Genomic DNA, 13267 nt, shown 5'->3' on the forward strand with positions numbered 1-13267 from the left:
CCCATTTTATCCTATTCATCAAACACAAAATAGATGTTCAGAGTCACTATTATACTAGCCTGAATCTGTTTAATGGATGATTCTCATGTGTCCATGACATACGTATGTGAATATATATTTTTTTACAAATGAATTATTTTTTTTCCTAGATTCCAAGTTCCTACTGTAAAACCTCAGGAGACTGTTTACCGGCTCATGTCTAAAACATAAAATGGAATAATTGAGTGAGTGTCGACCAAAATCAGTGTTCCGCCATTAGCTCCTTATATTGGACAAAATTAAATCTACACAGCACTAAGTGAATTCCCAGTATGGGACTAACACAGCTTCCTGGAAACAAAAAAACCTCATTTTAAATTGTTTGAATTTTAGTAATTTATAGGATGTGTGTGTGTGTATTCAAAACATGTCCCTGACTTTTAGACAAATCTTATTAAAATCCCAAATCCTCCAAAATTACACACACAATGTTCTGTTTACGCAGTACAAATTTAATTATCGCAAAATCAGCTTCTGCCACTGAATGTAAATTGCTTGTTTGCTTTGTTGGCATATCTCTGTGTTTTTTTCACATCTGTTTATAGAATCTAATTAATGCAAGTTTGGCAAGCAAATGCAATTTTCACAGCACTTGTTTATGGATTGTTTGGTCAATATTGTTATGCTTGATCAATGATGGATTATTAGGCCCAAAAGATGTATTTGCTTATTTTGCCTAAAATGTTAGTATTTGCAGACGGCTTTGCAACTTGTAAAGAAAAAAAAAAATGTCAGGCACTAATTAGATGTCCATTATTTGCTAGCTTCAACTTTTTAACTCATTTAGTGCCACTGATGGTTATTGACGTCAGAGATATTAACTGGCTTGGCAGTGAATGAGTTAATAGCCACGCAGTATTAAAATAATGTATTATACACGGTGTGGCTTTTTTTTTTTTTTTAATCCTTGGTAAGGGGGAGACAGAAAAGCTGCTGATAAACATGCAAAACAATGACTGTGCACATTGTGTTTTTATGCAAATGAATGTGCTTATCCTCTTTAGATAACTGTCTACAAAGGGTGGAGCAGATGTTGATCATGTAAATCAGCCTTGGATCAGCAGTGTCTAATTGTTGTCAACTCAGGGTTGACTTTGTTCCTCTCGTCAGGCAAGAGCTGGGAGAGAAGAGCAGTGTGCTGAAGTGTCGGATTCTCTTAAACCTGCGTCCCCAACACAACGGCCATTATGCAGCGCCTACTGCAAAATCGAAGCCTTAATCTCTCTCGGCAAGATCACCGTGTGGCCTTTCCACATTTTGCGGATTTCGAGGCCACCCCCACTTTAGCCTCCAGCACCTGTCACAAAGCCGGGTCTCAAATTACCCTCCTTTCTTACCTGCACAGAATTTGAAGCAAGGACAGACAATTGGGGCTCTCATACAGCATCCCTGGTGCAGTGTGATTTATTTGTTCCTGGCTTTTGCACTCAAAGTGACCTCCTCATTGCTATTAATGACCTGTATGCAGACGATTGGGAGCGTTTGCACAAGCCTGAGTCAAACTTTGCTTCAACTAATCCTCCTTATTTGCTCCCATAGGATTTGAGGCTTGAGTGTGGATACAAAAGTATGTTGTTTCATCAAAGGAAATGTAGCATAATAGTGTCCTGAAAAAAAAGAATAATAATGGCATTACATCCCCCGCCAAAAAACAAAAACAAAACTCAATGCAAATATACTCTGTGTAAAGTGGAAACTGGAACCGCGAGCAGTGAGCAGCATGTGCGCTGATTACATTTTTGTTTTTTCTTGCAGCTTTGTTTGAATGCTGCCAATTTTGCCATTTAGATGCGAAACCCTTGAAAGATGCCCTTAAAATGTGTACGTCTCAGTTTGCCTTGATTACTCAAGCTCATGAAGCGAAAGGAGATATCATCAATACAGGATGAATGACCGACGCTATGCTAGGACTTGTTTCTCCATAGCCTTCCATTTTAATGAACTCATCAGTCACAGGACCTACAAGCAATCCAATTTTGTTGTCTCCAAAGTAACTTGCTTGGTATTATGTCTCTACCCCCCTGACAGGAAGTTAGGATGCGCCTATCTGCTCCTTCTTCACCATGATCACCATGGCATAGCAGAAAACACTTCAATGACCTTCTAAGTCACTTTGCGTCTTTCACCCCGTAAGGAAACAGACACCGACCGCCCCGATGACTGACAATCTCATTAGCCAATTATGTGACTTGACTCCATGCCTTTGTCGTATCATTGCCGTCATTGTTGTATCAAAGTCATACGAGCCTCGCTGCCAAAAGACAGTTTGCTCACTGAAGAGCATATTTAGTATGTGTGCTCGTGTTCCCGGCAAGCTGTCACTATTCATTTTCCAAGTAGACATGTAGTGCTGGACAAGGAAGCGGACATCCCTGTGGGGAATTTGAACTAGTGTGACCTTCCCCCTCCCTGACGCATTTCCTTAACCATTACACCACTCTGCCGCAGGCCCTTAATGGAGCGTTACGGCAAGTCTATACTTTGCCATTAGGTACACAGTAGCATGAGGGTGTCCCCAGGCCCATCAATCACACAAGGGCCCGCAGAGGCAACGGGACAAATTGGACTGTGGAATCTGGTGGAGTGGACATAGCGGGACATTTGGATGGATGGACGGATGGGTGCGGATACTCTGTCGGAAAAAGCTTTTCTGTGCAAGGCTCTCAGGTTTTCCTTTACCTATGCTTTCCATCCTCAGCGTAAGGTGGTGATTGACTTTTCAATTTCGCATCTGTAAAATAACACAATCCAAATCTTTTCTTCAAATTCTACAATTCCAAACTGTCTACCGCATATGGTGCAGGATGAAATGTACTAAAGAGAAAAATGCCGGGGCTAACTACGTATTTGCGTCAATTCCCCTTTGGTCATGTATTGATTTGTCAGCTGTGATGCTATTGAAAGTGTTATTGGACTGCATTCATTCATTGATGCAAGATGGAGCTGAAAACAGTCCAAGGACTGTAGGGCATAGACAGGTTCCATCAATACTCATAAAACTACTCCATCAATACTTGAAAAACAATTTGGGTGTTTTTGCATTGAGGTTCACAAGTATTTGAACAGTGGCAATTTTGTTATTGCTGTTTTGCCAACACCAAGAAAACTGACATCCTGCACATGGCATGTATTTGATTTGTCGACTCTTGGCTTTAATTTGATAGGTTTCACAGACAGACTAGACGAGACTAGACTAGACTAGCAGATTCCCAACCTTTTAAATGTAAATGAACCCTATGCGCACTCCAGATCATCAGCACAATTTGATTTTCCAATGCAGAAACTTTTCCGATGCAGTCTAGCAAAGCTGTTACTTTGTTAAATGTTGCAGGCAGCCCATATTGTATATGGCAACCGGAACAGGTGTCTAAATCAATCGGATCTAGCAGGCAGCTGCTCAATGTGTTCAAGCTGTTGTGGACAGACTTTAGCTTTACTACGGAATCACTTCTGACACCTCAAGTCTAATTTTGCTCAGTCTGCTGTGGATCACAGCTCACACACAGACACTCACGTGCAAACTTAGGACACACATTGTAACAATAGTATTAATATCTTAAGCTCTGTACAATATACTATGACAGTGCCCACTGACTGCCCACCCTTACCTCGAGTAACTGCTGCTGCAGGAGCACATTAATTGAAGATTGTTCATAGCCTTTAATAATACAATAATCATTCTGCGGTAAAAGACATTCAATTATGAATCCCACAACGGTGTACGAAAGCTCTTTGCTCTGTCCCAAGTGCGCTTGTAGGCTTTGCCAGTAGAAGCATGATAGATAGTGATAGTGACTGGACAGAGCTGGGCCCAATTGAGCATGGCGCTTTGCAGATAATTGAATTCATGTCCAAACACCTCTTGCTTGACATGTCAACTGTTCAGCAGGGGAACTTCTCCAAATCCATCTTTAGCATCCCAGCAGCTGTAAATCATGAATACCTCACAACTTGCATTCCATCCTCTCCTGCTAGAATTCATTACTTTCACCCCCCATAAAATCAAACACGACTTTGTGGCAAGATACAGAAGATTACGTTTTAAATTTAGATTTCCTTCCGTGCTCAGGGCCAGCAAAAGTCTACGCGCTTCTTCTTGACTGGTTAACTGACAATCTGTTCGCCAATACAGAGACAGCAGCTATTGTATCCACAACATTTATTTTTTATTTGTGTGTGGACTCACAAAATGTACTAAATATGATTCCCTGCAGACACCTCCTCCATCGCATGGGCATTATAATGTTCTCTGTTATTTTTTTTTCATTGACTATCAGCAGGTCTTTTATGAGCTTGGATTCTATTGAGACTTTATTGAATGTCATGTCTGTAGATGTCATTTTTACTATTGTTATTATTTGCTGCAAGCGTCCTGCAAACGAGTGGCAACTCGTGATTACGCCTCTGATTGGTTGTTGTTCCTCAGTTGCAGTGGTTTCTTAAAAATCAAATGACTGAAGATTGGGTCATCAAGGCTAATTATTATTTATTTATTTTTTTTCCCCAAAATAATTTGACTAATGTAGTACTACGGTCACGTTTATGCTGACATTTCATTTGAACTGCAAAGTCCCCCTTTGAGTGCAAGCCTTCATTTGAACCCGACACTTGAGCGAGAGTCTCCTCTTTCAAATTAGCCTCCAGTGCACTACTTAAGTGGAACTAACTCATAAGTTATACTATTATCAGCAAAAAGCCATTTCCATTCTATCTGGGTGTCAGAGGAAACTGACACATTTAATTTACATTACTGATTGTAATTCCTCAGGGGAAATGTACCATCCCAGGGATGGACAAATGAAATGATGGAGGGGCGCACAATTATAAGAAGCTCTACTGGGTGGCCGCCTGTATGAAAAAATGCCATTTTTAAGTATAGACTACTTATTGAGTGTCTTCATATCCTTTCATTTTCAAATGCATTTACAAGAGAAGAAAAACGTTACGTTGTGACATTTACACAATTTTATTTCATCAAGCTGTTGCATAAAATCTAATCATCTGTATTCATCTCATTTAAGTAGACGATACTTCTGTTTAAAAAATGTAGTATATAGATACAGATGATTTTATTTCATGCAAACTCTTTTGATTGCCAAACATGTCGTAAACTGTAGAAATTAGTTTGATTGCTCCGATCAGAAAATATCCTCGCGTAACCTTCAATAATAATAACGTTCTTTTTTTTCTGGTCATTATCAAGCAGTTATCTGCAAATTCAAACAACAATTGATATTGGCAACTTTTAATTTTCTCACTGACATTTCCTCAGTGACAATCCAATTGTCAGACCTTTACCTTGACTTTCTTCTTCCGTTGTTTTCTGCAACAGAAGCTCGTATAATAAAACCTTGATTGGAGCTTGGAAAACAAAATGATACAAATAAAACTTTGATGGCAGTTTTTATGAAACGTTGCAAAGCCACAAGAGGATTCTAAAAAGAGCCTGGCTTTATTCTGCCCAAACCATAATCTATTTATTTGAGGAGTTTCAGTTTTGACGTTCTTGTGAACACATATTTGATCATATTTTGCTGTTAATGTCTTGTGGGTTTGTTTTCTTCACACGTCTTGGTGAAATGAAATCTCTCAGAGCATTCGAGACACTGAAGCTGGAACATTGATGTAAGAGATTTATAAAAATGTCTCGACAGGGATGTTCATATTTTGTGAATTATTTGGGCCTGTTGTCATAAGAATTCAACTTGGGTTTCATATTAAAAGTAATGTCTTGTAGTTGTTTAAGATTTGGCCACTTTTATTAATCTTGTGAAAATAATGTGCGTTAGCCCGTATCTGAATGACAAAACACTTTGTCATATAAATTTTAGTTTCACACCTAACATGCATGTTTTTAGAATTGCTTACAGCTTAAAAAAAAAAAGGCTTATTTGCTGTACAGTATATCAAGCTGTAACGGAACGGAAGTGCCCTCAAATGACCTCTTGAGGGCTTCCCTCTCTCCCTCACCTCACATTGTCATGAGCATGTAGATAACAAAACTGCAAACAATTCATCCCAGACTGACCTACTTATTTCCGCAGTCTGACAAGTGTGATTTAAGGACTGTGGTAGGCCGGGGTTACGGCTCAGGTCCGGCCAAATGTACCAGCTGAGTGACATAGCCACTTTTGGGTGCTTATCCAAGTGTCACCGAGCTAACACAAATAGATGGATTTACATGCTTTGCCATAATACTTGGCCACGGCTTTTTTTTTTTTTTTCCTTTTAGTGATGAACTATGGTGCTGCACTAAACTGAAAGGAAGCCCAATGAATGCATAATGCATGCCTTGAATGAATGCCCATCGCAAGACTGCATCCAGACCCATAAACCCGGATGGTCATAAACAAACAGCAGCTCATTTATTTGAAATGGTACATTTGCCTTGTCCCGGGCTTGCTATGTCTATTTTTGCAGACAAATGCCACTGCACATTGCTGTTTTTACTGTTCTGAACATTTCACTTGTAAAAACTGAACTCCATCTTGCACAGCTGAAGTCATTTGTTCAGGCAAATGAGTTTTTTTTTGTTTATGATTAAGGAGTTGAGTTAAAAAAAATGTTTTAACATACTTTTGAAAAATCTCCTCAGATCATTTCTTGACATATGGTAAAGTTGTTTTAGGGCACTTAAGAAATAAAAGCACACCCCCGGCCGACTATATACTAACTCAAGCCCGCATAAACAAGCGCTGTGCAACAGAGTCAAGGTGAAATTCTGATTGCCGAGAAACCTTGAGCAGACCAAAGAGAGTGCGAGAGCTGCCGTTTTTGGCTCAGCGCTAGAAGCACAGGTGCCTCCTATTAGTGGGAAGGTGAAGAGAGAGGTTAGTGTCATATGGAGTCGTATCAGTATTGAGAAACAAGTACAACCGGCTGTCTAGCTGTTCAACAAGGAATCCCGCTGAGATGGAAAGCGACCAACAAATCAGCAGGGGGAAATACAATCGTATTGAAACATTAAAAACAAAAAAAAACACTCTAAAATCTACACCTGCAAGCAGCTATAAAGCGCCCTTGCAGACGCAGTCCTGGCCACCTTGGCAATTTGGGATACTGCTACGTGGGGGCACTAGGACATTGGAATTTGATTTTTTTTTGCCACAATGATTCAATAACATATGGAAAGTTTTCAGGCATTTTTCCTTTTTTATCCAAAAGAGGCTTTTGAGGTTGTTTTTGCCCAGTTTGCTCATTGGATGTCATCCACTATTTGAATGGCTTGCTTGTTGGATCATGCATCCTTTTAATTCAATTGTAAGTCTGTTTTTCTAATTTATAAAAATATCAAATTACAACTTCTTGCATTGAACAGTTGTACCTCAGCAAATTAGAAGCAAATGTTATTTGGCTTTTATAGAAAAACAAATTTGCTGACAACAGACGCAATCCAACCAGTTGCTCGTGATACAAATAAGCTTACTTACGTATTTACTTGTACTTGAAAAATCGAGGAAATCAAGACAAAATAATCATCAGCACAATCTCGCGCCCCTTTTTTTTTTCTCCCCACTTTTCTTTTTTTGTCTGTGATTCGTCTCTGACGATTGGGGTCGTGGTGTCAGTTTGGGAATATCAGAAATATCAGCGCTCTTATTTGCATAGAAATGCAAATAGCACCGCGGTACAACTGTGTTTGTGTGTCTTGCGAAGAACAAGAGTAGCTATCTGGGTCAGAGGTTTTTTCTTTTTTTCTTTTCTGATGAATACTGTACTGTACTTATGCAGACCTGGGCTAGCTATTTATCTTGGTACAAGGCAGCCTTAGGATGTCTTTGCAGCCAAGACATCAATTCACCCGTGTCACTGACTGATGTACTTCTGCAACATAAGTGTAGATTTTTCTGCTATTTATAGGTTATGTTTACCCGAGCAGTTGATTTGTCTTTTTGTGCTGTTGTAAATCTTAAACACAGCATCATCCGGAATTACATTACATTTTGTCCAATGCAAAATCAAATTGTATGTTGGTTGTTTATATATTTTGGCTGTCAAACTCAATGTGTTAATCAAGAGTTTATTCAAAGTCTATTTAACTGCTGATTATTTAAGTTTGCTTCTGGTCGCAACAAAGTAAATAGACAAACATTTTCTTCTTTATCTGTGAGTTCTATTTTTCCAGCAGTTGCAAAATATAGTCGTTTTTGTCCGAATTTTCTGTCATAGAAACAGCAGTTTCGTTTTGTCTTCCAGCTTCCTCAGCGGGCCCTACCATCACTCTGGAGGGCCGCTACCACTGTCACCAGGGACCTGTGATTACACTGGATAAATTATGCGACTTCCGAACGGACTGTCCACTTGGGGATGACGAGGGCGAGCGATGTCGTGAGTACATTAGGATTGTGTAACCGAGATAAAATCACTGTGTGCTGTGACCTTTATTTCTGGATTGTAACACCGACGTTGAAAAGCTGGTCAGCTATTCTGCAGCTCTCTGAGAAGAACAGTTAAGTGTCTCTTCCAACAAAGAGAAAGGCAGCAGAAAGTGTGCAAATAAGCTTGGTGAGCATTCATCACCCTTGACATAGTTCACATTTTTCTTTCTTTCTTTCTTTCTTTCTTTCTTTTTATTGATGTATTTTTTTACAGTTTCCTTCTTTTTTCCAAGCCTTGGTAGAATATTGCCTTGGCCAAGTTTCAGAATTCTCTCGAATGAATTCCATCTGGCCCTATCATTTTTGATGTCAGCAATTATCAAGACCAACATTTTTTTTATTTTTTTTTTTGTAGAATTACTCAAAATTCCATTTTCAAAAATTCTAAACAAACAAAAAAAAAAAAGAATTGTAAAGGTTACTGGGAAAAGGTGAGAGGGCTGCTATGTAGTTGTGACTTAGACGCAAAATATGTACACGTCAACCTTTTTGGCCAAAATATGTCACTGAAAAGAGATAGAGAAGCTGATGGAGTCAAAACACGTCGCCTTTTCCTGTTCTAAAGGTCTTTTTCTTCTCCAAGGCTTAAGACAAGCACAAGTGATGCATGTGTTAGTGTGACACAGTTAACTTCTTTGTATTTTACTGACATGACCATCACTAGCCACAAGCATTCAAATCACAGCGTCCCCATCTCTGCTGCCCTATTTTCTCTGATCTGTCTGCGAATTTCCTGATTTGGTCTGTTGGAATCCCCCATAAGCTCCAGAGAGGCTAATTAACAGGAAAATGTAGCAAGGGAGTCCTAGCAACGATCATGGCTTGTGTCAATCACAAGACTTTTGACATGGAGGTGCAATTGAGTCTGTACCCGATCCAAGCGAGCCCTGCATCATTACGCACACGTGCATTCTCCCGTCTTTCAGCCGTCGCTTTCCCCGGTTGATCTTCGTCAATCTGCCGACGCCCCGCTGCTTTTCAGCATATTCCATCCAACTACTGAGGAATACTGCTTGCATCAAAGGGAATGTGATTTAAGTGGTAATCTGCAAGATTCCTCCCTATCCCAGATATGGCTTCTTACGCTATGAGGCCGTTGTGTCGAGCCAGCTCTTCTCTTTTGCCTGTTGTTCCGCTCACCGTTACTAATTAAGCAAAGGCAAACTAGGAAATGTCACAGGGTCACATGAGCGAGCGCTTATTGAAAAATGGGGGAAAGATGACTGGGCGTAAATGCAAGTATACAAAGCCTGGTGGTTTGTGTCATACGTATATATTAAAAAAATCTAGTAACCACACACGCACACACAGTAGCCAGAATATTGCCACAAAAAAACAAACGATGACCTTATGAAATACACTGCAAATGTTCAAAATTGGAGCTTCAGCTAAAAAGTTAGGACCTCACAAAAATTGATCTTGCGTATTAAAATAGAAATATTTTCAGTTTGAAAGGACATGGAGAGTTTATTCTGAGCTGAAGGTGATTGTCTTCTGTGATGTCTGAATGTGAGGGCAAAGGAATGAATGATGAAAAGAAATGACTGATGTGGTAATTTTAGATAGTCGTGGTGTAACAAACTAATATGCAATCAAATTCTCACTCCGGCAGTAACTGTCTGCTCGTATTGATGTGAACCAAATGAAGGGGAAGGATATTGATGCTCTGACTACACAGAAGGAAGGGGGGGGGGACGACTCCCGCCCCTTCATATCTTAGAAATCAGCTCATAGCCTAAGTTCCAAATGAATGAAATGTCTTCACGGAACTAGTGTACAAATGTGCGGCAACCACGCACCTCCAAGAATGTCCCAGCTGTGGAAATGGATATGAATCTGTGCATGTTAAAACAAATAGTTTTATTCATTTAACAATGTTAATATTATAGTCGAGGTGAGCTTTACTCAGATACAGTCAGCGCTATGTTTTGATGTATTCAAGCTTTAGTCTTTTAGGTGGAGGCCGTTTTCTTTTCTACATTCTTTATCTAGCACTGTAATCTTTGCAAAGGTCAGTATGAGCGCCACTTTATTGATGATGCCAAAACGACTCCACTTTTATCACAAAACAACATATTGTTATAGGTAATGGGTACTTACAGAACTTTAAAGGAGCATCAAGCTTCTGGGGAAAAAAAAAAAATCAAAGAAATAAGAAAATGGCCCAAAAAAAAAAAAACAACAACAACAAAGAAACACACCAAAGCTCGAAACAAAAGCCCAGAGTTATACTTGGGTTTGAAAAAGCAAAACGTCAGCATTGCCGAAAGTGTATGCAACTATTTTATGTCATCAGCTACTTAGCCTGCCTCATCATGCTTTCAATTCCCCACTCTGTTATCTGAAGATGGGGGGGAAAAAAAAAATCAATCCAACAAATGCCTTTGACAATAGCTCTTATAATATTTGCCCTATCCAAGTTGTATTTGATTTATGCAGTCAATTACTTGAACAAACAAGGGAGGGAAAAAATCTTGTTAGAAATAAGACTTTGCACTTTTCCATGATGGCATTGTGGAAATGAGGCGAGACAGACCACACATTCAACTCCTCTTGGGCTTCCAGAGGATTGCATTTGATGCGCTGCTCAAGCCACTAAAATATCCCAGCAGTGAGCAGCCAAACATGTTTCAGAGGCACACGCCATTTCGCTCCAAAACAAACTATAGCGCTACCTGAGTGCCTTGGTTTTCGTCAATGGCACTTTTCCCATCTCCTTGATGTGGGCCTTCTCACTTCTTTGTCTAGGGCTAGTTCAGTTCCCACTTTACACATCTACCTAAATTTCACCAATACAATGAGTCAATATACTGCACCCTCTTCTTGCATGTTGATCTCTTTCCTCCCTACTCCCTCCTGGGTGTCTACTCATTATCCATACCCCTGCTATTATGATTATGATTATCATTTCTCTGTTGGCCTCATATATTCTCTTTCCTGTGTCTCTCTAGGCCGCTTCCTGAATGGCAGCTACTGCTCTTTTGAAGAAGATGAGTGCAGTTGGCAGTCAATGATGGGTGTCCCTTGGAGAAGACTCCAGTCTTCAGCCAAGACCGCAAGACAGAGCTGCCCATCCTCAGGTGGTCCGGAATATCTATTGAAGTGTATAGTTAAAAACCGAGTCCCTATTTTTGTACCCAAATGCAGTAGAGGTTGGAGTTTTCTTTGGATTGTTTTAGTAGACGGGCACAGGTAGAAAAAAGGGCGTTTGCTCCGTTGTGGGAGTGAACACAAAAGACTTACATTTAGTGTAGGTGAGGCGCACAGTTTACAGAGTGGAGATCAGGGCGAGCGCGTACAATTTGAAATAATGGCCTGGATTTTGACTGAAAGGATGGAAACGGGTCTTGGAGGAAATAGCCCTGCATGACATCAGTTATATGAGACTTAGTTCCGCGTTTACATGCACGACCAGCCATGCCGGATAACTCACCTCTTCCAAGTGTATCAAACATGAGTAGTCGCCAACAGCATCATAATAGCCAAAGGTACGGGACTTAAGATGTCAGGTGTGCTAAAAAGCAGGTCACAAATTGCTTCTGCTGTTGCTAACTCTGCATGAAAACATAGTCAATGTATTCCGGCGCTGAATTGTAAATCCATGGACAGGTGATAAGTGTTTTGAATCCATCCTATTTTTGCTGAGGCTTGTTTTTGTTCGCTGACAATGAGAAAACAATGGAGGGTGTGTGATAACGTTATGTGATAAAGTGAAATTCCTTTTACTTTAACATTGAGTCTTTAGGTTAGCTATTTTCTTTTCTTTTTTTTTTTTTGGTTATTGATCAAAACCACCATGTCACTACTGTCACGTTTTTACAAGTGTAACATATTTAGTTATTGATGTTTGACATTGTATAATAATGAATTTTGTTGTTGAAAAGGTGCAACACTCAGTATGGAGGGGAACCAGTTCAAAGGTCAACATCACTCGGCATTACTCAGGAGTCCTCTCTTTCCACCTCCTTTAAGAAACTCCCCTTGCACGGTGAGTCCGCACTTGAATATTTCTTATTGCGAATGCTCAGTTGAGAATGTTGCCGTCACAAATATGGGACACGGAGAGATTTGACTTTGCACTCCAGGTAGCAAATCCAAGACTGCTTTGGAACACACAGGGAGAAATAATTGTTGTGTATGCATGCACAAGTAAAGACTATACAATTGAACTTACCTGTTCTTCTCTTTCTCCCACCTCACATGCGTGTTTGTTTATGTGAGCACTCTAAATTATTTATACGTAGGTGAGAAGGTAACGTGAATTTTTGTCGGTCTAGCGCTATATGTGCCGTGCCCTCTTGGCCCAAGTCAGCGAGCATACGCTCCTGCTCAAATGTGACCAGAATGAGAAAAAAAGGAGATTGCAAACAATTGATGCTTTGTTCTATCTTCTTTTAAATGTAGTTGACTTACGTACATGAGCTTCTCTGTAGAATTGAGTATCATCCAAAAAAATACATTTATCTCAGTTGTTCAATCAAGTGAACCTGAGATACATTACACACATGGAAAAATCATTTTTAATAGGTCGATTTCTTTGTCAAAAATAATTGTGTTGCTTCTTTTATGCATAGCAAATGCGCTGAGGTAGGTAATGTAGTACGTAAATACAATTTAAAAGCAATTCCAACTTCAATAAAAGTCTGTGAGTTTGACAGTGATATGATTCTAATTAGTCCATAGATGAAAATATGATTGTAATGTCCAATTGTTCAAATTTGATAGATATTAAAAAGCAAAAACTAATGACATTTCATTCTGTGTAGTCAATCAGCATAGAAGTTTTGTACTACTAAAGTAAAGCTTTTGTCAGTATGTATTTAAAGAAATAAAAGATCCAGTGTCCACCG

At 39.6% G+C, this 13267-nt stretch overlaps 1 protein-coding gene across 6 annotated transcripts in view; it reads left to right on the forward strand.

Moving 5' to 3' along the window:
- The window catches only part of alk (ALK receptor tyrosine kinase), a 162624-nt gene that overhangs the window by 115794 nt on the left and 33563 nt on the right, over nucleotides 1-13267 (forward strand). For all 6 annotated transcript variants that reach the window (XM_068652911.1, XM_049741158.2, XM_049741156.2 and 3 more), the window contains 3 exons: nucleotides 8236-8367; nucleotides 11369-11497; nucleotides 12302-12405. In XM_068652911.1, the coding sequence (XP_068509012.1) occupies nucleotides 8236-8367; nucleotides 11369-11497; nucleotides 12302-12405 (365 nt within the window). The remainder of the gene's footprint in view (nucleotides 1-8235; nucleotides 8368-11368; nucleotides 11498-12301; nucleotides 12406-13267) is intronic.

Source organism: Syngnathus scovelli, chromosome 14, assembly GCF_024217435.2.
Source record: "Syngnathus scovelli strain Florida chromosome 14, RoL_Ssco_1.2, whole genome shotgun sequence".
NCBI classification, from domain to species: Eukaryota; Metazoa; Chordata; class Actinopteri; order Syngnathiformes; family Syngnathidae; genus Syngnathus; species Syngnathus scovelli.